At 44.2% G+C, this 22,000-nt stretch overlaps 4 protein-coding genes across 6 annotated transcripts; 2 read left to right on the top strand and 2 right to left on the bottom strand.

Moving 5' to 3' along the window:
- Window positions 1-350: 350 nt before the first annotated feature.
- LOC135333161 (collagen alpha-1(XII) chain-like) lies at window positions 351-2,504 on the bottom strand. The gene is made up of 6 exons (XM_064528074.1): window positions 2,300-2,504; window positions 2,061-2,171; window positions 1,846-1,942; window positions 1,202-1,626; window positions 837-1,064; window positions 351-362 (listed from the first exon to the last, which is right to left on the bottom strand). Exons 1-6 carry the CDS (start codon window positions 2,387-2,389, stop codon window positions 351-353), a joined length of 963 nt encoding a protein of 320 aa, XP_064384144.1. The 5' UTR covers window positions 2,390-2,504.
- A 1,370-nt stretch (window positions 2,505-3,874) lies between these two features.
- Window positions 3,875-21,877, bottom strand: LOC135334139 (E3 ubiquitin-protein ligase mind-bomb-like). 3 transcript variants are annotated; one of them, XM_064529207.1, is made up of 17 exons: window positions 21,485-21,877; window positions 21,364-21,432; window positions 21,270-21,306; window positions 20,889-21,116; window positions 8,050-8,157; window positions 7,902-7,942; window positions 7,641-7,799; window positions 7,308-7,460; window positions 6,906-7,032; window positions 6,421-6,630; window positions 5,796-5,956; window positions 5,457-5,535; window positions 5,256-5,355; window positions 4,883-5,013; window positions 4,668-4,770; window positions 4,456-4,521; window positions 3,876-4,277 (listed from the first exon to the last, which is right to left on the bottom strand). In XM_064529207.1, the coding sequence occupies exons 4-17, from the start codon at window positions 21,090-21,092 to the stop codon at window positions 4,084-4,086; spliced, it is 1,836 nt and encodes a 611-aa protein (XP_064385277.1). In that variant the 5' UTR covers window positions 21,093-21,116; window positions 21,270-21,306; window positions 21,364-21,432; window positions 21,485-21,877; the 3' UTR covers window positions 3,876-4,083. The 3 variants fall into 3 exon arrangements, with proteins under 3 accessions (XP_064385278.1, XP_064385277.1, XP_064385276.1); XM_064529206.1 differs by lacking the exons at window positions 7,902-7,942; window positions 8,050-8,157 and adding exons at window positions 19,809-19,849; window positions 19,956-20,066 and having other exon boundaries at window positions 3,877-4,277; window positions 21,485-21,875; XM_064529208.1 differs by lacking the exons at window positions 20,889-21,116; window positions 21,270-21,306; window positions 21,364-21,432; window positions 21,485-21,877 and adding an exon at window positions 9,006-9,110 and having other exon boundaries at window positions 3,875-4,277.
- LOC135334130 (transmembrane protein 131-like) lies at window positions 11,261-14,825 on the top strand. Its single transcript, XM_064529197.1, has 5 exons — window positions 11,261-11,708; window positions 11,963-12,161; window positions 12,495-12,869; window positions 13,071-13,788; window positions 14,057-14,825. Exons 1-5 carry the CDS (start codon window positions 11,513-11,515, stop codon window positions 14,735-14,737), a joined length of 2,169 nt encoding a protein of 722 aa, XP_064385267.1. The 5' UTR covers window positions 11,261-11,512; the 3' UTR covers window positions 14,738-14,825.
- On the top strand, window positions 14,863-16,888 carry LOC135334144 (atrophin-1-like). Its single transcript, XM_064529213.1, has 2 exons — window positions 14,863-16,212; window positions 16,371-16,888. The coding sequence occupies exons 1-2, from the start codon at window positions 14,863-14,865 to the stop codon at window positions 16,638-16,640; spliced, it is 1,620 nt and encodes a 539-aa protein (XP_064385283.1). The 3' UTR covers window positions 16,641-16,888.
- Window positions 21,878-22,000: the final 123 nt, after the last annotated feature.

Raw genomic sequence — 22,000 nt, 5'->3', positions numbered from 1 at the left:
AGTCAAGAAGAAGCCGTTACACATAACATACAGCAGTAACTAGAGTCACCAAAGAAGTAAGCCAATCCATAATCCAAGCACCATCCCACTAACACTATATTATACACAAGAAGAACCTTTACACCGCATAACAACGTAACTACAAATTATAGGCAAGAATTCCCAAGATACAGAACAATCCATATGCCAGCCAAACAACATCGAAAATCTAGTTTGTATATTTAAAAGAAAAGGTCCCTCCTATATAAGTATGAATTATTGAAACACCCATATATGGCCCCCGCCTGCCCTCAAGCAACTCACTATACAATTATTCCCCCCTCCCCCTGTCATCAAGTTCATGCGCAGCATCAAAATTTTTCCTGCAAGTATGAAAGAGAAAGAGATGAAATTTACACAAGTATTATAAGATGCACAAAATATGAAGTGCATGCATGGCCTTTTAGACATTTGTTGTAGTACTCTTCACATGAAATCGCTTACCTTTTTTTATAGTCGTAATGTAAATTCATTGTTGCGGGTGATCTCTTTCGTTTACGTGATGAACTAGCAGACGGTCCAACGTTGGACCATGAGCCACTCGGGGTGGTGACGACAGGGCCGCGAGGGGTGGTGACGACAGGGCCGCGAGGGGTGGTGACGACAGGGCCGCGAGGGGTGGTGACGACAGGGCCGCGAGGGGTGGTGACGACAGGGCCGCGAGGGGTGGTGACGACAGGGCCACGAGGGGTGGTGACGACAGGGCCACTTGGGGTGGTGACGACAGGGCCACGAGGGGTGGTGACGACAGGGCCACTTGGGGTGGTGACGACAGGGCCACGAGGGGTGGTGACGACAGGGCCACGAGGGGTGGTGACGACAGGGCCACTTGGGGTGGTGACGACAGGGCCACGAGGGGTGGTGACGACAAGGCCACGAGGGGGGGTGGTGACGACAGTTGATCTAGGATTTTCGGCCCCCTCCATAGCACTAGCCGTCGTCAGCCTCAAAGCCTCCTCAACGTTTGGTGGCAGAGGTTGAGGGAGTAGTCCCGCGAGTAGATGAACGACTTTTGTTAACGCTCTCTGCAAGAAAAGGACACGGTGAAAAAATAATCAATGATTGTAATACACAATAAAATTAATTTATTTGTAAGGAATTTCTCCTTATTGTAAGGAACTTTCAGTACATACACATGCATGCATGCATGTATTCAACTTACATTTTGTGCCATTAATGATTCTATCATTCTGGTGTCCAATCCTTGTCCTCTCTCTCCCCTCTCTCCTCTCTCTCCACGTTGTCCATCTACACCATTCACACCGTCTACCCCTGGCCTACCATCCACACCGTCCACACCTGGCCTACCATCCACACCATTCACACCATCTACCCCTGGCCCACCATCCACACCATTCACCCCGTCTACCCCTGGCCTACCATCCACACCATTCACACCGTCTACCCCTGGCCTACCATCCACACCATCCACGCCATCAATCCCATCCAAACCATCAACACCTGGTGGCCCTGGTGGCCCCCGTGCAACAATGGGGGGAAACCTTACAGCCCTTTGCCACTGGGCATAGGCCAAATCTCTCAGTTGGTGGTCAAGAAATAGCACTGTTGGACTGGAAACGCCGGTGTCTGTAAAATAAGAAATGGAGCAATATAAAATTATTGTTATAAAGTACTTAATGAGCTAATTAATGAATTATGCTGTCCAAGCTACATATTATATGCGATAAAATTTCGCAAAGTAAAATCGAAAAATTTCCCCGGGAAAACCCATGAATATCATTAAAATCAATCTGAAAGCATGGGAACTAAATACTACGACAATGAAAGTTGCATAATTTTACTTACGATGATCAAACTGCAGATGTTCGATGTAGCATGTAGCCTCGCGCATAGAGTGGTCCCCGACACCAAGATGAGCTTCACCCTTCCACCAGAACTCAGTCTGTGGGGTGGAAATGAATTGCAAGCTTAAAAAAATAATTGTGTAGCCGTGATAATTTCAGGAGCATATTAAATCGACTTAGGCTGCAGCTATAGAGTAATACTGCATTTAGACTTACGGTGACCGGACCACTCGGCTGCAGATAGCATTGTGGGCACAAGAACTTGTCTGTGGCCCAACTCCTCTTCCCGAACCGGAGAACGCTCACTATGTGCTTCTTCGTTATCGGCTGCACAATAACCATAATTTTTTGATTGTGCTGGCATAGCTAGAGCATAGCTAGAACATGCATGCATCCTTACTGCATAGAGATCTAGCTAGAACAGAACATCTATAGATCTATCATGCAAAACTCACTGGATTGTTGGTTGACCCGTAGTGCAGCTGGGTCTTCGGCAGTCTTGGTGGTGGTGCTGCCGGCGGCGTAACCAGAGGTGCAGAGGCCATTGAGCTTGATAGTTGTTGATAACTGATGATAGTTGATGATAGCTGATAGTTTGATGAACTCCCTTGTCAAATTTCTTCACTCCTAACCTCCAAGCCGTTAGACTGAAGAATCCAAGTGCTGCAGCGCCGCATAGACCCTCCCCTTTCGCCCACGCAATGACCGGATGTTAATTTTACATCCTGCAATAGATTACAATCCTTGCAATCTGGAAAGCTGCTGGTCTACTCAGACTACTGCTCTGTAACTCTTCCCCTTTTGACTTCTAATTATCCTCACTTGTGCTCCATCCATCACATAATAGTATGCCTTACTGTACTGTGTAAGCATGCACTGCCATGCTAAGTTATTCTGTGTTTTTGTTTGTGTTCTCATTCAAATTCAAATTCAAATTCCAATCTATTCTTTGCTGTATCAAGATATACAATATACATACTAACTTATGAGTTGGTTTGATTCCCTGCAGATGTGCAAGTATAGACTGACTACTTGGACAGTACAGCTCAGTTTTGAGGTCTCCTCTGTTGAATATATCTCAATGTGGCCATGCCAGACAACAAGCATTACTGCATTGAGGATGATAGCTACCAGAAAGTTCCAGTCATGGAAGTCTAGCAATATGGTATGTATGATAAATGTCAGTGGACCCTGTACTTCTTTAGATCTGTACAGTCATGCAGACAGTCATGATAATTATGGTGTATGGTGCTTTGCAAATGTAAGGAATTTCCTACAAGCTCTATATAGCTAGATCTAGAGGTCACACCTGGCTACTGCACTGCACTGGTGTTCATGTAAATAGTACAAGACTTGTTAGGTCTAGACCAGCACGTTTTAAGGAATTTAATTAATTACTATAATACTTAAAATGTCTTTGACTCCTTGTCTTAATAATGTAAATGCATGAGGGCAAGAGTGCACTCCTGACGAGGGACACAATTCACTGTGTCTATTATTCATAATCTTCTCACTAACAACCATATGGATGGTGGCTGATTTACACGCCAGGAAGTATGTCTTTGGCACAGCCCTATAATACAAGTATCTCTGTCAACATAAGCACCTCTACAGCTCCAAATTACAAATTTATAGAGGTGAAGCACACTCATTCATGGTTCTTATGTCTTCTTCTGCCTCAGGCTTTATGGTATAGCTGATTCTATGGATAATTGGTGGCAGTGCAATATTAGTGTAGAGGTGTGCATAATGGACACTTATAATTATAGCCATCTCTAATTCCCTAATTAATGATTGTCTCCCTGGCATGCATTCTTTACGTACAGGGAACTCTAACTGCTGTCTATCATGTGATCATGATATGGTCATGCATTGTGAGCGTGCTGCATGGTCACATGATGGATTGGTTCGGGAAGTGCCCCTCTGTCTGACTGTCTGTGGATGTGAGCATGTGTCTACTGGATATGGATTAATTATGGCTATAGCTAGATAATGCAATATAGAATGTTTAACTTAATTTTGTTCATGTAATTACGTTATCAAACGTTATCAAAAGAGTATATATACAATTAAACATGGTAACTAATAATTGACATAAATAACGAAACAACAATTAACACTACACACAAAAGTTGTCTAATGTTCACTGCACGTGTACAAACCAATTAAAACGGAGCCCATAAAATCAAAACAGTCTGCTAAAGTCAGAAAAGAAAGAAACGAAACAAATACTAAATTGTCACTGGAACAACTGAATTCTATGAGTCACAAACTTCCTGCACACTGGGCAATGGTCGACCTTCTGTGCACAGTCCCAGCATGTCTGGTGTCCACAGAGGAAGGCCGTGTTCTTAGGCTCTGTCAGACAAATAGGACAATTAGATTCAGAGTCAGGGCTGGCCAGCGGATGGACACTGGTGGCCGAGACGGGGGCTGTGTGTGTGTGTGTGGGTGGGTGGGTGGATGTATGTGTATGTGTGTGTGTGTGGAGGGGGGGGAGGTATTATTTGACACAAAATCACAATATTGCTAAGTACATGTACTATACAGTTATAGAGGTTATCTAATTAAGCAACACAGCTTGTGTAAACTTGTAATGCAGTTTACGTACGTAGTCCCTCTTTTGCAGTAATAAGCACTGGACACTCGAAGCATGTCTTCATCCTCCGGGCACATTCTATACAGTGAGAGAGGGAGAAGACAGTAAATGAAAGCTAGTACATATGAAAGAAAGGTGAGACTGTGGAGGATAGTGGGGGCTTATATAATACACAGAGAGGCTGTTTCTGAGTGATACATGTACCTATCATTAAGTACCAGTACCTGGACAGAAGGTGTGATCACATGGCTTGACAGTGGCTGTGGCCTCCTCTTCATTACACATCATACAAACCTTGGACAGCTTGGAGATAGTCTTGACTGCAGCCTGTGTAAGGAAGAACCATAAAATTCAACATATGCAACTTGAGAAGTACTGTATCTGGGAAGTTGTTTAGGATATAAATAAAGCAAATTGTAGCTATGTACTTAGTACTCACTTTGCAAGTGGGGCATTTCTTGGCTCTCTGTGCACATTCTGCACACATGACAGCGTGACCACATGGCTCAAACTTGACGTCCACTGGAGCCTCACACAGGAAGCACGGCTCAATGGCCACACCCACACTACCTGGAGGGGGGTGGTATGGATATACAATTCAGATAAGAACAGAACAGACTATTGCTTAGAGTTGGTTCTGTGCAATATGCACAACCATATAAAGTACAGTCATGTAAAGACCACTTTAAATACAGACTTACAGAACTTGTATCTGAACACATAGTTGGAAAGGTCACCCTAACAAAGGTGACCTAACAAAGAAAGTTTTAAGACAATGGGGGAGGGTACAGCATAAAAATACAAGGTCTTACCACCTCCAGTGGCTCCAGCAGTGTCCATAACTCCAACTGGCAGAGAGGCTGTGGGTGGGTGGTGGGTGGCACTGCCAGTACGCAGGGGAGTAGGGTACACCTGATGGATGCAAGGGCAGGACTAATTCAGAGTGGAAACAGTTAACAGCATGTACTGTTTATAAAGCTAGTATATCAAAGAGGCAACAGTATCTGGCTCACCAAAGGTCCTCTCTGTGTGCCCTGAACCACCACTGGGGGAGCAGGTGATTTCAGACTACCATGGAACTTCACACCACCACTGCAAGGAGGCAGTTCAGTACACATAACTAAAAATCAAAATCTATACAGTAGCAACAACATTATACAGGTATGCTAGTACATACCCTAGTACACAACTAGCTGCAGCTGTGCTATCTACTTCCTTGGACTGCTGTTAAATTTAGCAATTATAACGAGCTTTTGCTACCAACAACAGTGCATTTTAGGTCTTAAAATGGATAGAATAAATTCAGTGAAATTACAATGAAGTGGCTATATATAATTGTGTCCCCAGCTCACCCGTCCTTGTCGAAGCCCATGACGATGGTTGCTACGTCAGGTGAGCAAACCTCCAATGGATTTCGACCCTTCTTGTTAGTCTTGAACATCTCTGAACCTTCTTGTACTAGGAAGCACGGAATAACCGCCTTCAGCTGCTGACCAGGCAACCTGTCTTTCACCTGGTAGAGGGGGAGGGGCATACGTGTATGTTCACAGTGCAATCTAAGCACAGTGTACACATGATGGGTAAATACATGTAATAATGCAACACAGCGTTCAATTTGAATATGTTTGAACGGCTATAACTTTAGTTCCGATGGTCCGATCACATTAATTTTACGATTTTTTTAAAGCTTAGAGAGAGGCGTTTCAGATGATGTGTTAAAATCAAAGGTCTAATTTGGGCTTGATTTTGACAAAATACCATGGTATCTTCCCAAAAATAGAAAATTATGGCCAGTTCCCAATTTGGGATTTGAGCATACCATCTGAAAGAGCTATTTCTAAGCTTTCAGAAAATCATAAAATCGTTGAATTTGGATTATCAGAACTTAGTTACAGAGCTAACTCTAGGACTCTAAGGCCCTGCGTTAACTAGAGCATCTTTGAACAGCCACAACTTTTAGCATTCCTACTAGCCTACCTTCTTGAGTTGAGGAGTCTCTTGTGTGAGGTTGTCCACTGTCTCCTTGACCACGGCCATGTGAAGAGCTGTGTCTCCATCACTGTCTAGAATATTCATGTCTACCCCGAACCCCACCAGTCTCTCGATGATACGAGCGTGACCTTGGTGGACAGCAAGATGGAGTGCTGTCTGACCTTGGTTGGTCTTAGCATTGAGGTCACACTGCACCTGTGGGGGAGAGGTCAGATTATATAATGGCTACCTCTGAAGAAAGTTAAACTGCAATAAAAGCCAGGCACAAGGTCCCAAATTAATAATTATATAATGTAGATTTTAACAACTCCTCAACAAAGGCCACTGTATAATAACTTAAAATTGTCACATAATTATCTGTGCAATATAAAGGCTTTCAACTAAGTTTTGAACTTCCCATTCCTAACAATTGTGACAATACTATAGTACTACATGTACATGTAAGACCATATCTACAGCCAGCCACTCACCACTTCAGCGAAGGCAGTGATAACGTCCAGGTGATCATTAAGTGCTGCCAGGTGGAGGGGAGTGTACCCGTCGTCCTTGAACAGGTTGATGTGCTCCACAAACCGACGGTTGAAGTGCTCCACAGCTCTGCAGGGGGGATAAGAGTATGGATTATACATGCAGTGTATACTAGGGCCTTGATATGATCATTTTACTGTTTTCGGAGCTAACTTTGAGAGACCATAATTTGAGTCTAATCTTAAAACAAGGAATGCACTCCTGTTAAAACAAAAACGTACACAGTCATATCTATAGACATAATTATATTAAAGCCAGCTACAAAACACAACTTTTATTTTCGTACTCCATGTTATATATACACAATTGACGGGACCTGCCATGTCACATGATCAAGTACTCACGGTAAGAACCCAATACGAGCAGCCTCGTGGATTGGTGTGAATAGTCTGAAGTTGAGGAGGGTGGGGTCTGCTCCAGCGTCCAATAGGATCGTCACACTCTCATTCTTCTGAGCGAGGACGGCGCAGTGAAGTGCAGTGTCTCCATCGGAATCCAATGTGTGTGGGCGTGGTGTGTGTGTGTGGTGTGTGTGTGTGGGCGTGTGGTGTGTGTGTGTGGTGTGGGCGTGTGGGTGGGGAGGTGATATTAGGAGGGTAGTAGATAATCAGCTGCCATGATTTAGACTGCCCAGTCTTCTCCCACATATCATATCTTACTGCATGCTCTGCCTCACCTGCTCATGGAGCTTGATGTTGGGATGGTTAGCTGGCTTCCTCAGCACACTGTAGTGGCCCTTGACAGCTGCTATGATGAGAGGGGACGCCCCCTTAGAATTCTTAGAGTTGACATCAGCTCCAGCATCGATAAGAATGGTCGTGGCTTCATCTTCATCACTATACGGACAAATAATATCAATTAATGGCGTACAAGATAAAACTGGGCCAGCCATTAATTTAGGTAATGGCATTCCTGATAATGGTAGAGCTACAGTTCACCTGTAAGCACAGAGATGCAGTGGTCTGTCACCGTCTTCATCCTATGCAATGAAACACACACTATTTAGAAATACAGACCAGCACAATATAACACCATCCACACACACACATGTAGTGTATACAGCAGAGGCTAGAATGATGCACATACCCCCACTTCCACATTGGGGGCGAACTCCATGATGACCTTGAGCACGTCCACATTGCCAGCTGCACAGGCACAGTGGATGGCCGCCTTGCCAGCTGCCTTGGTGTTCACCTGGGCAACACAAATCACATCATAAGGTATTAGTTTTTGAATAACTTAAACATTGTGACATCCACCCACATACTACCAAACAGCTACTGGATATAGGATGCTCCCAACACAAGTTACGACTTCTGAAAGACAGCTCTAAAAACAGACCTGATTTTTCGACGGCCGTAATTTTAATACCGTTGATCCAATGTCAAAAATTGTATGATTTTCTAAAAGCTTAGAAAGAGACCTTTCAAATGGTGTGTTTCAATCCGAAATTTCGTTGGGGCCCTAATTTGTCATTTTTCGGCCTTGGACCATAATTCATGGTATGGCCAAATTGACAAATAGTTTTATTGCTGGAATATGAACTTTGATTACACCATTTGAAAGGTCTCTTTGTAAGCTTTCAGAAAATCAAAAAATTATTGCAATTGGATCCACGGAATACAAGTTATGGCAGCTGAAAGAGTCTCCCAAACAATTTAAACGGGGTTGGTGGTGGTGTAGCTGAAGATCTTTCAGCAGCTATAACTTTTGTTCCGATGATCCAATTTCAAAAATTTCATGAAAGCTTACAAAGATACCTTTCAAATGGTGTGTTTCAATCCAACATTTTGTTGGGACCCTAATTTGTCATTTTTCCGCCTTGGACCATGGGCTATTTATTATCCACGTATAACCAAATTGACATATAGTTTTATTGCTGGAATAATTATTATGAAACATTTGACTTTCTAAGCTTTTCGGAAAATCAAAAAAATCATTGAAAATTGGATCCACGGAATTCAAGTTATGGCAGCTGAAAGAGTCCCCAAAATTGAAAGATAGGGAGAGAGAGTACATAACACTGTGTCCTAGATTCTCACCTCTGTGGGATGTTTGCGTAGGAACTCTCTGAGAGTGTTGGCATCTCCGGCTGCAGCACGTTGACGGCGACGGCCGGGTTCTAGCTCGAGGAGGGACGTACAGGATCAGGATCTTGAGATGCAGTCCAATGTCGTCACTGTCCAGCCCTCCTGCAGACTCTGCCAGGGGAGGTTGCAAAGAAAGAGACAGACCATAATAATATTATGAGGTCATTTCCTGTATGTACACGGACCTCAACCAAATTTTGGATTGAATTATGAAATACATCATTTGAAAGGTCTCTTTCAGAAAATCATAAAATTGTTGACATTGGATCAACGATACTTAAGTTAATGGCTGTTGAAAGATGTACATCTACAATGTATATACAACATCATTGATAGTTGGTTAATTGGTTGCAGTATACTCGTTGGAGAACAGTGATGAGGATTCTCTGGAGTTTGCAATTTGGAGTGCTCTCTCAGCAGGACACTGTCTCCAAGACCTTCACACTGCACAACATCAACCCTGTGCAAGTAAGTGCTCCTTGTTGCAATAGTCCTCTCAATGTAATGCTACTGTCATCTGCCTTAATTATACTTGATACGTATGTACAAGTTGTTTGCACATATCCACAGCTGCTCGAACTGACTATTTATGATGTACATGGAACCACGTTATAATCCTTACAACGACTCTTAATAGTGTTTCTGTTACACGTACACATACAGTGTTCGTACAAATTCATAATTATGGCCTGCTGATACGTTAGTTTGTCTCTGCAGATATCCATCATTTCCTACTCTGTGAGTGCCAATCTCCCGTTTACGAGTGTCCAACTGTCCTCCGTACACCCCACCACTAATGGCACCCCCCACCCTCCCGCCCACTCCACCCCCCTCACACCCTCGAACCTGAACACAGCGCCCAATTCACCGTGACTGTGTCTAATCCAAACACCATCAGTACCTACAGCGGGGAAGTCATCGTCAGCACATCGTTCGATAAAGTTCTACACGTTCCTGTTTATTTCAAGACGGCCGAGAGTAGATTGAAAGTGAGCCCTGGGGCAATTAGTTTCAAGGGGATTTTCCCCTACCTGAGGGCAAGGGTCGGATTGAGTGCATGGAATTTGTTTCATAAAGCTGTCGACGTGACCTCTGTGAACTCTGACCTTGATGACCCCCGGGTATACTTTGAAGAGGGTGTGGATGGTTTGCCACGACTGAGACCAACGGAAAAAGTTGAGGTAATTATAAATCGGAACCGTATTGTTACTGTGAACGTACTATTACGGAACCTCTTTTTATAACGACACTTTTGGGGAGCATGTTTTTGGTCAGTAAACCGAGGTGGCCTTTGTCGAGGGGTTGCTTTGTACACAAACCGTTCATTGGGGACCCGTGTGCATGCTGTGTACACACTTAACACACACACACTCACCATACCCCCCTCCCCCCACACACTCACACACTCACCATACCCCCCTCCCCCCACACACTCACACACTCACCATACCACCTCCCCCCCCCCCACACACACACACACACACAGATTGGCTCTGTTGTGATTGACCCCCTACTGGGGGACACTGTATATCTGAAAAAGCCGGCCAGCTCCCTGGGGTTGTGGTCCTCTAACTCAGCCCCCCAGGACCTGTCTCGAGAGCTACAACTGCTCACCACTCTGTGGGCCTCCTGGAGGGGCCTGGTGGACGATGGACGCACAGTGTAAGCCTCACCTGACTTACAGTTCAATGTGTGTGTGTGCCTACAATCATGCATATACAGCCCCAGTATATTTTTCGGTTTAGCATTTTAGAGCACTGGTTTTAGCTGCTTTAATCAATTTCTATATGGATACTGTACGTAGGTACAATGTAAGTCAGGTGGCACTGATTGTTACAATTGCTCATAGCCAGCCTATAATTATTTTTATAAATGTACTTGTTGGGGATGCCATAAGCAAATGGTTCAACCTTTCTCTCTCTCTCTCTTGCAGTTTCAATGCCAGTATTGTAGTGAGCTCTGTTGGAGGTGGAGAGGTACGAGTGCCTGTAGATGTGAGTTAGGCAGCAGAAGTGAGTGTTCACTCTCACAGTATTTGATAGCATGTCATCTCACCCAAGGCTAGTACACTCCGTACACCACTGTACATTATATACAGTATGTAGTGATTAGTTGCCTACCCCACTCATTGGTTTACTACCACACTCATTAGTTCCCTACCGCACTCATTGGTTACCTATCACACTCTTTAGTTACCTACCACACTCGTTCTTTTGCTATAGATTCACCGTCTCCGCATAACGAACCCGTCAGACGTGCCCCTACTGGTTCAGCCAGTTTTCCTCAGTTACTATACTCACCCGCAAACCATCATCGACTCTCTATTGGACCGATTCGACCCACGACTACGAAATCTCAACTTTTCTCATTTGTCAAATTCCTTCAGTTTTGTATCTAGTGCATCACCTGAGACAGCCCTGGCCACAACGTTACTGCCTCCACACAGCAAACTGTTTGAAATGGCGGTTGCTTTCAGTCCTAAAGTAGACCAGGAGTTGAATACGCTGCTTTTGTTGAGAAACAACTTGACTGTGTTTGATTACGTCATTGTGCAGGGGAGTGGGGTTCAGGGTTCATTTGCTATCGACAGTGTCCATCCCGGCACTGAACCTCTCATGTTTGAGTTCCCCAACTCTGTCATGGAGAACTGTCTAGGTAGGTCAAGCATGGACACACACACACACACACACACACACACACACACACACACACACACACACCCAGCTATTAGGCACCATTAGAGACTTAACATTTTCCGTAATTATTGTTCGTTTTAAAATGTACGTATTATTTCCATGCCTCTCAATAAGTTATGTGTTGTGTGTTACATACAGACAGATGCTGTAACTACATTTACTGCCATAGCGTGCCTGTACACACACTCCTAACCCCCCCACACACACACACAGCTGGTACTGTTGTGGACCCGCTAACAGATCCCCTCAAGCTCACCAAGACCTTTAGAATGCATAACTCTGGCTCCACCTCCATCACATTGCGTATCATCGGACTGGAGGGTGGCAGTTGTGAGGGGAGAGGCTTCGTTATCTCTAACTGTAACAAGGACATCACCATTAAACCAAACCGATCAAAGAAAATTGAAATAACGTAAGTCAGAATCCCTTCAGCGAGTTCTATCAGTGTGTGTATATGTACAGTGTGTATCACAGTATAATTACATGTATATACCGTATAGCAGGTTATTTTCGTATGGTTTAAATTTTCTTATATTTCGTATTGAAGAGTATGATACGAAAATTAAAACTACGAAATTCTATCGCAATAGGTTCAACATCACTATTCTGAGCTGTACGAACTATTTAAATGGGTAGAATTCATACACAAATTTTCACCAACGAAAATTACCCGCTATACAGTATACTGATGTACAGTACGTATCTTGCAACAGTGTATTACAAATCTTATCATCCATACGTGCAGGTTCACTCCAGATTACACACTGACCCAAGTCTCCACCACTCTACGATTACAAACCTCCACTGGCAACGAGTTCCTCTACCCTCTACTAGCCATCCTCCCCCATCAACTATTAGCGGCGTGTATTGCCTTACAGCCTCGGCCCGAATGGGAGAAAACACTGGCCTGGTTGTCTGTACCGTTTTGGCTGCTTGTCATACTCTGCCTTGTAGCTACAGTATTCGTGCAGACCAAGTTCGGAATGAGGAGCAGTAGTTCTGTGTCCTATAAAAGTGAGGCGAAAGCAACGAAAGGCTCCGGAGAAGTATTCGATTTGAAGAAGTTGTCAAAGTCTATGGATGTGCTGTCCAAGAAGGTCCAGGAATTAGGAGAGAAAAGGTCAGTGCAGAGTGCAGAGTGCAGAGTGCAGAGTTCGTGTGTGTACATCCATATTTATACTTACGATTAGTTGCTTGTTTTCCTCTGTTTTTACACAATGAAGTATGCATCTATTTTGTATGAAGTAAAGTTTATTTGCTACCTACATTTAATTGTATATGGTTGTTCTTTTTTTATTCTGTGTTTTTCTCTTTCGTGCAGTTCTAACCAGAAGTCTGAGTCCACTGGTCAATCTATGAAAATTGAAGTAACTCGAGAGCCTCCTAAACCCTCTACCGATAAGAACACTCCCGTATCTAAACCTAAGCCTGAGCCGCTAGTAACCCCCACTACTGCTCAAGAAATACCCACTCTCAGACATCGTGTGGTACAAAACAAGATCGAGAGAAAACCATCATCACAGGAAACTATCACCTCATTGCAACCTGTTCCGTCTAGATCACACACGGCTGTTACTTCCACGCCGAAGGGAATGTCCCTCAAGATCCCCATTGCTCCTGTTACTGAGCCGAGTATCATCTCCCCACCTAGAACAGGCACAGTCAATCACACTGGAGCTAGAGAGCAGACCCAGCCTTGTACTCCAACCACCGGTGCACCAGCGCAACTCTGCTCATCCCCTACCAAACTGAAGCGTAGCAGCGAGAAAACCATCCCCGAAAAAACCGTGTCCAAAGGCGAGATCATTTCAAAAACACCCACGGAAACTAATCCGAGCTCTCCACCAGCGAATGTGAGAAAATCAAAAATCGTACGAAAATTGAAGCCTCTAAAGATAACACCTGATAGTTCACCCCTCCCCCCGTCCGGACGGAAGGAGCTGGAGAGGAAGGTCTCGGAGAGTAGCATTGTTTCTAGCAACAGTGATTCGGCATCTACGGGTACCGACAAGTCGGAGGAAGTGGAAACACCTAGCCAGGTCAGTCTCTTAATTAATATTGCACACACTGTATGTGTAAGCCATTGTATACGTATTATGTTTGAACACTTAATTATCATTGTAATTTGTATATTCTGTGTACTGTACATGTACATGTACATGCGTAAGCTGTTAATATTCCTATAATAATCGGAAATAATACACAAACGCTTGTCAGGTCTGTACTTGTTTTTTAAGTGACATGTACATGCATGTAAATACACCATTCCCCACATAATACTTGATTTACGGTTATATCTCTGTGTAGGTGGTTACTGTGGTAGCTGAAGTGAAGAAGCCTCCACCACCTGTCACCAAGGAGCCCAACACTGGCCAGACCATCCATCCTCCCGACACGCCCGAGAGTACAGAGGTCATGTCACCAAGAACAGAACTGGTCGACAAGAAAGAACCACCGATTAGTACCGTTCGGATGAAAGGAAAGAGGAAACCTCGACAACAGATCAAGAAAGAGGAAAAAGCTTGTAAAAAGGAGAGAGGGAGAGACAAAGAACGAGAGAAAGAAAAGGATACGGACGAAACTGACGCTAAGCAACTAGTTGGTTCATTTGAAGATTCCTCTTCGTCTAATTCCACTGAGCAACTTGACAACGACAGCACACCTCCTCTTAAAGATACGGTACAAACTGAAACTGAAACCAACGTGCAATGTGACAAAACTACTGAGAATGAACTCAATATATTATTGACGTATCCCCAAACAAGGGCAATGAAATACCGGTACTCGTGTCCCCAGCTGTTCCCAGTACTGCCATCAAGACTGGTCGTACAACTAAGACCACAAAACAAGAAACTAAAGAGACGTTCACTGACTCGTTTTCAAGAACACCAGATCAAGCCGCCACTTACGGTACTAAGAAAATCAGTACTGGCAAAAAACCTTCCGAGAAAATTAAATCACCCGTTGTTGAGAAGATCACACAACTAGTTGAGGACAATCTTCTCGAACACCAGCTGAAATCAGATGAAAACGTTAGACAGCGGCCACAAACTCTGCATGTTGTACCTATCATAAGGAGCGAGTTGATTGAAGAACCTGTTATCGTAATTCCAATGGACTCTGATAGCTTGGTTGAAACGGATGGTGTGACACATACTCTACTCAGTGTGGACTCTGGTAAAGGCGGTTCTCAGAGTCTGCCCACTTCTCCTCACGAGCTGGCTGCTTCTTTACTCTCCAATAACTCGGCCATTATGCGTAGGAAGCAGAAGAGCGATCGTGACAAACCTGACGATGGACAGGAAGATGATGACTACCAACTCCTGGAACAAGACGAGCAAAGTGAAACTGAAATGACGAAACCAATTGAAGCACCACTGAGTCCACAGAAAGATGAATCTTCTCATAATTCAAGCGACAATGAGTTCAAGCCGCCTCTATCTACACTCTCCCTGAACGCAGAACCATTTTATCCATCTCCAACTTTTGCACCAAAATCTGGCCCAAGTCTACGAGCAGATCCGAGGAAATTTGGTCCCGACCACAGCTCCCAGCCCAGAGGACCACCCCCTGGTTTATCACCAACTCCTGATGATGCCCACATGCGTCCCTACCCTGAGGGGTCGTACTTTAAGAGACCACATCCGTTACGAGGAGGCAAATCGATGACCCCCTCACCACCTTTACCGTATTTCCCCGAGGGATCGCATATGCCGTACAGTGACTATCCCTCACTTGAACACCACAATCCAATGGCAATGGACGAATCGTACAGTGGGCCTGAGGACTTCCCACCGATGCCTATGGGGCGTCATAGTCGAGAGCACTATCGTGGTCGCTCACCAATGATGGCACCAAAGAGCGGACATGGCAGACAACACATGCATCCGAATATGGAAGCGTATATGCATCACCTGTACATGCAGAGAGCACGAGAGTACAGCTATCGTCCACAAGGACCGTGGGACCACCACCATCACTCACACAGGCTCCAGGTGCCACCCATGGAGGAGGGGGGCGTATATGACCAGCAGTATTTGAGAAAGAGACAATACATCATGAAACTTATTGAACGGGAAAGAGCTATTGCTGCTATGGAAAGAGATCAACCTAGACATCCTATTGATGCCCCCTCCCCTGCCAAGTTTGGACCAGATGTTAGCCCCTCCTCTATTGGATCGAGAGGATGGGACAATCCAGACTTCAGCGAGCAGTCCCCGGAAGACCCTGACTTGATTCCCTATCGTCAAAGTAATCTATTGCCAGAGAGACCAAGAAGGAGCTGTACTTACAGCATGGAGAGTGATCTAGGAGGAGAGTTTGTGACTGATTTCCCTGCTGTCTCGGCCGTGGGTGCTCCGGGTCAACAGTTCTCGTCTCGCGGGGAGAAGGGCTCTGTCTCCAGCAAGAGTCTGGCACCAGGAAGGTCTAGGAGTGCTGGCTGGCCTGCTGGGGAGGGAAAGGTGAGAGATTATTTTGTTTTTTTTGTACATTGTTTTACATATTTTATGACTGTACATTCCTTGTGGTATATATATGTGTGTGTGTATGTTTTAGCAGACGTACAGTATACACTGTGTATATTATTCTGATCATGATACTCCCTCTCTCTCCTCTGCAGAGCACCAGTCCTAACTGGGACAGCCCCAACACGTGGTCAACAGACACTGCTCCATTCTACAGTAATGACATCACCTCCGATATGAGCCCCCTACCTATCAGCAGTGGCACCACCGACCCAACCTCACCCTCCGAGGACACCACACTCTCAACCACCACCTATGACCTCTTTGAGAACCAAAGTATCTGGAGCCTGAGCAACGCTGATAGTTCAACACTTCTTTCCTGGGCCCAACAGAAATCTGAACCCTCACAAAGCAAGACTGATTAAAGCCCCCCTCTGACCTACTGCAACGATTTGGACTATGAATTTTGGATAACGATTTCAACTTAACCTCATTTCAATTGAGTTGTCTGCTATATATTAGCTCTAGTATCAGCATTTTAGCGAGTGATTATCTAGCCAGCTATCTAGTTTATTATTGTTATCGTGTAGCTACTAGTAGATCGTTCAGTTGTCATTTTGAGAGCTGTATGTGTTTAGTAGCTAGCTGATGACATTATTGTGTCTTGGCATTATGAATTAACCAATTAACAATTTGTGACCTGCCGGGTAATGTATACTCACATACATGCAAGTATAAGGAATGTAGACAGAGTATTATTATTATACATGTAGTCTCACTCCCCTGATTAAAATTGGTATCGACCTGGCGTTTAAATAGAAAACATCCGGGGCTGGCTGCGCGAGACTACAGACTACTGCATGAGGGTGATTAATTATTATAAGGTAAACAATTAAAAATGCTATTTTACATGTATGTATATAATTTATACGCATGCAGTACCAGCAACGTATTTGTCATAATGATGATGGTTCTATTATCCCCATGCATGTCCATGCTGCATGTGATATTGTCGTGTACCATGATTATAAATATGACCATGTCACTTTCCCCCATCCACCATAACTCTATAGGCACGCTGTTTCTAATCTATGTAATCATGGACACTCTGATGAAGACGTTAATTGTCAAGCCCGTTACCAAGGAAACATGACAACTTGGTCATCATGGAAACTTTGACAATGTTTAGCCTAGTATGCAGTATACGTCATAAATGTTGCATTTTTTTACCGCTATAATTATGACATAATAATCATTAACAATAAAAGTGGCAAATTAAAGATCATTAACTAAGCAATCCACTAAGAGTTCTGTGTAATATTTATACCAAATATAAACCTTAAAATGAGTTCTTTTATTATGCTACACAGTACAATAAATTTATTACAGTGGAGCTGTTACTGTAAGCTAGGTTAGTTTAGATTCCATTTGTTGGGCAAAGTCTCCACGACTAATGACAGGAGACTCAAGTGCTTGGATGAGTGCTCCTAGTGTGGGGGCGGGGGTAGATCTTGTCAACCATTGCTCCAGTAGTTTAGTGAAACACATATCAGAGTCGTTCGGATAGTCTCTCTTGATGGCCTGAACACAAGTGTGTGCGTGCGTGTGTGTGTGTGTGTGTGTGTGTGTGTGTGGGTGTGTGGGTGTGGGTGTGGGTGTGTGGGTGTGTGTGTGTGGGTGTACATGTGAACTACTAATTTCACTACTACAGCTATAGAGTCACTGACACTACAGGCACACAGAGGATTATAGGAATGAGGATAATATTGCTTATAGGCTAATAATAATAAATGGGTTTGCACATGCAGGCTAATTATGACCAATCAGACCTGCTGGCACATTCCTTAACTGATGATGCACGACTGTATGAGCACAGGGCTATTAGTACACAGTCATCTACTGCTATACAGTGTTCAGTACACACACAGCACAGCACTCACATCTAGTGTCCCCTCATTGACACCCAACTGCACTCCCAGAGGACGCCATGTTCCCCTCACCTCCCAGGCAGCTGTCCTCACTACCCTCAAATGATGATCCACACTCAGTCCCTCTGGAAGGAACACACAATCATGACAACAACAGAACACTATCATTATTCCTAAGCAATGCCTACTAACTGAAACACACATTACTGAAGGGAACTCTGTATTGTACTGATAAGATCAGCTACAGTTATAATGGACTTTACTGCTGTTAATCAAATAAAGACTAATGTATATAATTATGCTTACCACTGTGAGTGAGATGACAAATATCAGGAGAGATGTCGCTGGTAGCTTTTGTCTGTAAACAGAAATCAAATATTAGCTACTTGTGTTTATAACGTAGAGGATAGAACATGTACTGCAACAATTTATACAAAATAAAGCTTTCAATTGTAATATAGTTGATAGTTGCCAACCTTAATGGTTGTTGCAATGTCCCCACGAGCAATGGCGGGAGACTCTAGTGCTCTAACAAGGGCAGACCAGGAGGGGGGAGGAGAGGAGCGCTTCACCCAGTGTGTCAGCATGGCCTCAAAGCACGGCTCAACCCAGCGATAGTCCTTCTCAAGACTCTGTATCAGTACACACAGTGAAACACAGTATTAAATACTTATAGTAAGGCCTCAACATTACGTTGCTATAGTAACCTGTTAAATAGGTTGGTACTTCATACAAGACGCCACCAAATATGCAGAGTCAGCATTGCTATAGATACTTCATTCTAAAAATGAATGCTCACTATAAATAACCGCAGCAGTCAATTAAATAGTGCACACACAATAGTAGAGTAGATAAGACTATTGCTCAGAGTTGGTTCTGTGCAATATGCACAACCATATAAAGTACAGTCATGTAAAGACCACTTAATAATTATATGAGATTTATCAGAACTTGTATCTAAACACATAACTGGAAAGGTCACCCTAACAAAGAAAGTTTTAAGACAAATTAAGGTACAGCACAGAGACAGGTCTTACCACCGCCAGTGGCTCCAGCAATATCCATAACTTCAACTGGCAGAGAGGCTGTGGGAGGGTGGTGGGTGGCACTGCCAGTACGTAGGGGAGTAGGGTACACCTGATGGATGCAAGGGCAGGACTAATTCAGAGTGGGTACTTATTAATAGCATACACTGTTCATGTTTATAAAAGAGGCAATGTTCAACAGTATCTGGCTCACCACCTCTCTAGTGTGCCCTGTGGCAGTAGGGGGCAGGTGATCTCAGACTGGCTCACCACCTCTCTAGTGTGCCCTGTGGCAGTAGAGGGGCAAGTGATCTCAGACTGGTTCACCACCTCTCTGTGTGCCCTGTGGCAGTAGGGGGCAGGTGATCTCAGACTGGCTCACCACCTCTCTGTGTGCCCTGTGGCAGTAGGGGGGCAGGTGATCTAAGACTGGCTCACCACCTCTCTGTGTTCCCTAGCTGTGGCAGTAGGGGGGCAGGTGATCTCAGACTACCATGGAACTTCACACCTACTGTAAGGAGGTACACATAGTAAGTACATAATACACTCTACAATGTATAAGCTATAGCCTAGTGGTTTGGGCTATAGGTAATGGCATCCATGCATTCCTGATAATGGTAGTACTTGAGCTACAGTTCACCTGTAAGCACAGAGATGCAGTGGTCTGTCACCATCTTCATCCTATGCAATGAAACACACACTATTAGAAATACAGACCAGCACAGTATAACACCATACACACACACACATGTAGTGTATACAGCAGAGGCTAGAATGATGCACATACCCCACTTCCACATTGGGGGCGAACTCCATGCATGATGACCTTGAGCACGTCCACATTGCCAGCTGCACAGGCACAGTGGATGGCCGCCTTGCCAGCTGCCTTGGTGTTCACCTGGGCAACACAATAAGTATTAGTTTGTGAATAACTTAAACACTATGACATCCACCCACATACAACCAAACAGCTACTGGATGCTCCCCGACACAAGTTATGACCTCTGAGACAGCTCTAAAAACAGGCCTGATGTTTCAACGGCCATAATTTTAATACTGTCGATCCAATGTCAAAAATTTTATGATTTTCTAAAAACTTAGAAAGAGACCTTTCAAATGGTATGTTTCAATCCAAAATTTTGTTGGGGGCCTAATTTGTCATTTTTCGGCCTTGGACCATGGGCTATATTATTCATGGTATGGTCAAATTGACAAATAGTTTATTGCTGCAATATGAACTTTGATGATACCATTTGAAAGGTCTCTTTCTAAGCTTTCAGAAAATAAAAAAATTATTGCAATTGGATCCACAGAATTCAAGTTATGGCAGCTGAAAGAGCCTCCCAAACAATAATTAAACGTGGTTGGTGGTGGTGTAGTTGAAGATCTTTCAGCAGCCACAACTTTTGTTCTGATGATGTTATGATTTTCTGAAAGCTTACAAAGAGACCTTTCAAATGGTATGTTTCAATCCAAAATTTCGTTGGGGCCCTAATTTGTCATTTTTCGGCCTTGGACCATTTTATGGTATGGCCAAATTGACAAATAGTTTTATTGCTGGAATATGAACTTTGATTACACCATTTGAAAGGTCTCTTTGTAAGCTTTCGGAAAATCCAAAAAATTATTGCAATTGGATCCACAGAATTCAAGTTATGGCAGTTGAAAGGTCCCCAAAATTGAAAGAAGGGAGAGAGAGTACATAACACTGTGTCCTCACCTCAGTGGGATGTTTGCGTAGGAACTCTCTGAGAGTGTTGGCATCTCCGGCTGCAGCAGCTGCCACGATGACGGCCGGGTTCTGTACCTGGAAGTTCAGGAGGGTTCTCATCCGGGGAGGCAACCATGGCCTGAGGGTTGAACGTCCACACTCGGCCATTGACTGCCACTCGAACATCTCCAGAGGGAATCGAAACACTTTCATCACTCGGCCAACCTGACTCAGCGCCTGGGAGGGTAGCATACGAATATAAACAGTTTTCCACTACTTTTGAGAGGCTAACACTAGCTTGGGTTGTACTCCCTCTATTCTTAAACTAGGGTGACATGGGGCGAGCGTGAGCGCAGTACAGGTGGTTCACATCTGTGTTATTGTGAATACCTATGCCTGTCTTGTTCCAAGCGTGCCTCAGGAGTGTCTATAGAAAAAAAACACTGGCTTATCATCATGAACGCCACTGACAAGTGGCACTTACCCGAGGCTCTGCTGGTTTGAGTTGAAGCAGCCATTTGCTGTAGGCGTGCCTGTCTGGCCTCAGGAGTATCTGTAATGAAAATTACACTGGCTTATATCACCTGTACGCCACCTGTACTTACCTGAAGCTCTGCTGGTTTGGGTGGAAGCAGCCATTTGCTGTAGGCGTGCCTGCCTAGCCTCAGGAGTCTCTGTGTCCCGTCTCAGTTGCTGGGATGCTCTATTGGCATCCAGTGCAATGGTTACCTTGAATTTGAGTGCCCTGTGCTTTTCTCTGCGTTTGGCTAGCCTGACTTCTTTCTCTTCAGCTGTTTCTTGGGCTGTTGCTTGTCTCTCTCGATCCCTCCTTATTCGAAGCCTTTCTTGTTTGCTTTTGTTGTCAGGATTCATTTTATGCAACTTTTTCTTATCGCTCGTGCAAAATACAATAAGAATACACGAAATTGGTAAGGACCGAGTGTGCAAAAACCGGCTATCAGGCCTCACGTACCATGACATACATACATGTACATACAGAGAAATTGTCTACCGAGGTCACTAAGATAGGGCTCGCTACGCTCGCCCCAATAATAATACTACTGAGTCCACATCTATACAGCCACTCACCACTTCAGCGAAGGCAGTGACCCTTTTAAAAT

Source organism: Halichondria panicea, chromosome 3 (assembly GCF_963675165.1).
Source record: "Halichondria panicea chromosome 3, odHalPani1.1, whole genome shotgun sequence".
NCBI lineage: Eukaryota > Metazoa > Porifera > Demospongiae > Suberitida > Halichondriidae > Halichondria > Halichondria panicea.
This window is presented reverse-complemented; position numbering and strand designations above follow the sequence as displayed.

Coding starts and splice junctions, on each gene's coding strand:
- LOC135334139 (XM_064529206.1), bottom strand. CDS start 21,092: ATGAAAGTGTTTCGATTCCCTCTGGAGATGTTCGAGTGGCAGTCAATG. Junction 20,067..20,888: donor TACGCAAACATCCCACTGAG/GTGAGGACACAG, acceptor TGTGTTGCCCAG/GTGAACACCAAGGCAGCTGG. Junction 5,536..5,795: donor ATGGGCTTCGACAAGGACGG/GTGAGCTGGGGA, acceptor GCCTCCTTGCAG/TGGTGGTGTGAAGTTCCATG.
- LOC135333161 (XM_064528074.1), bottom strand. CDS start 2,389: ATGGCCTCTGCACCTCTGGTTACGCCGCCGGCAGCACCACCACCAAGA. Junction 2,172..2,299: donor ACGGGTCAACCAACAATCCA/GTGAGTTTTGCA, acceptor GTTATTGTGCAG/CCGATAACGAAGAAGCACAT. Junction 1,627..1,845: donor ACATCTGCAGTTTGATCATC/GTAAGTAAAATT, acceptor CTTATTTTACAG/ACACCGGCGTTTCCAGTCCA.
- LOC135334144 (XM_064529213.1), top strand. CDS start 14,863: ATGGACTCTGATAGCTTGGTTGAAACGGATGGTGTGACACATACTCTA. Junction 16,213..16,370: donor GGCCTGCTGGGGAGGGAAAG/GTGAGAGATTAT, acceptor TCTCCTCTGCAG/AGCACCAGTCCTAACTGGGA.
- LOC135334130 (XM_064529197.1), top strand. CDS start 11,513: ATGGCGGTTGCTTTCAGTCCTAAAGTAGACCAGGAGTTGAATACGCTG. Junction 12,870..13,070: donor CAGGAATTAGGAGAGAAAAG/GTCAGTGCAGAG, acceptor TCTTTCGTGCAG/TTCTAACCAGAAGTCTGAGT. Junction 13,789..14,056: donor AAGTGGAAACACCTAGCCAG/GTCAGTCTCTTA, acceptor ATCTCTGTGTAG/GTGGTTACTGTGGTAGCTGA.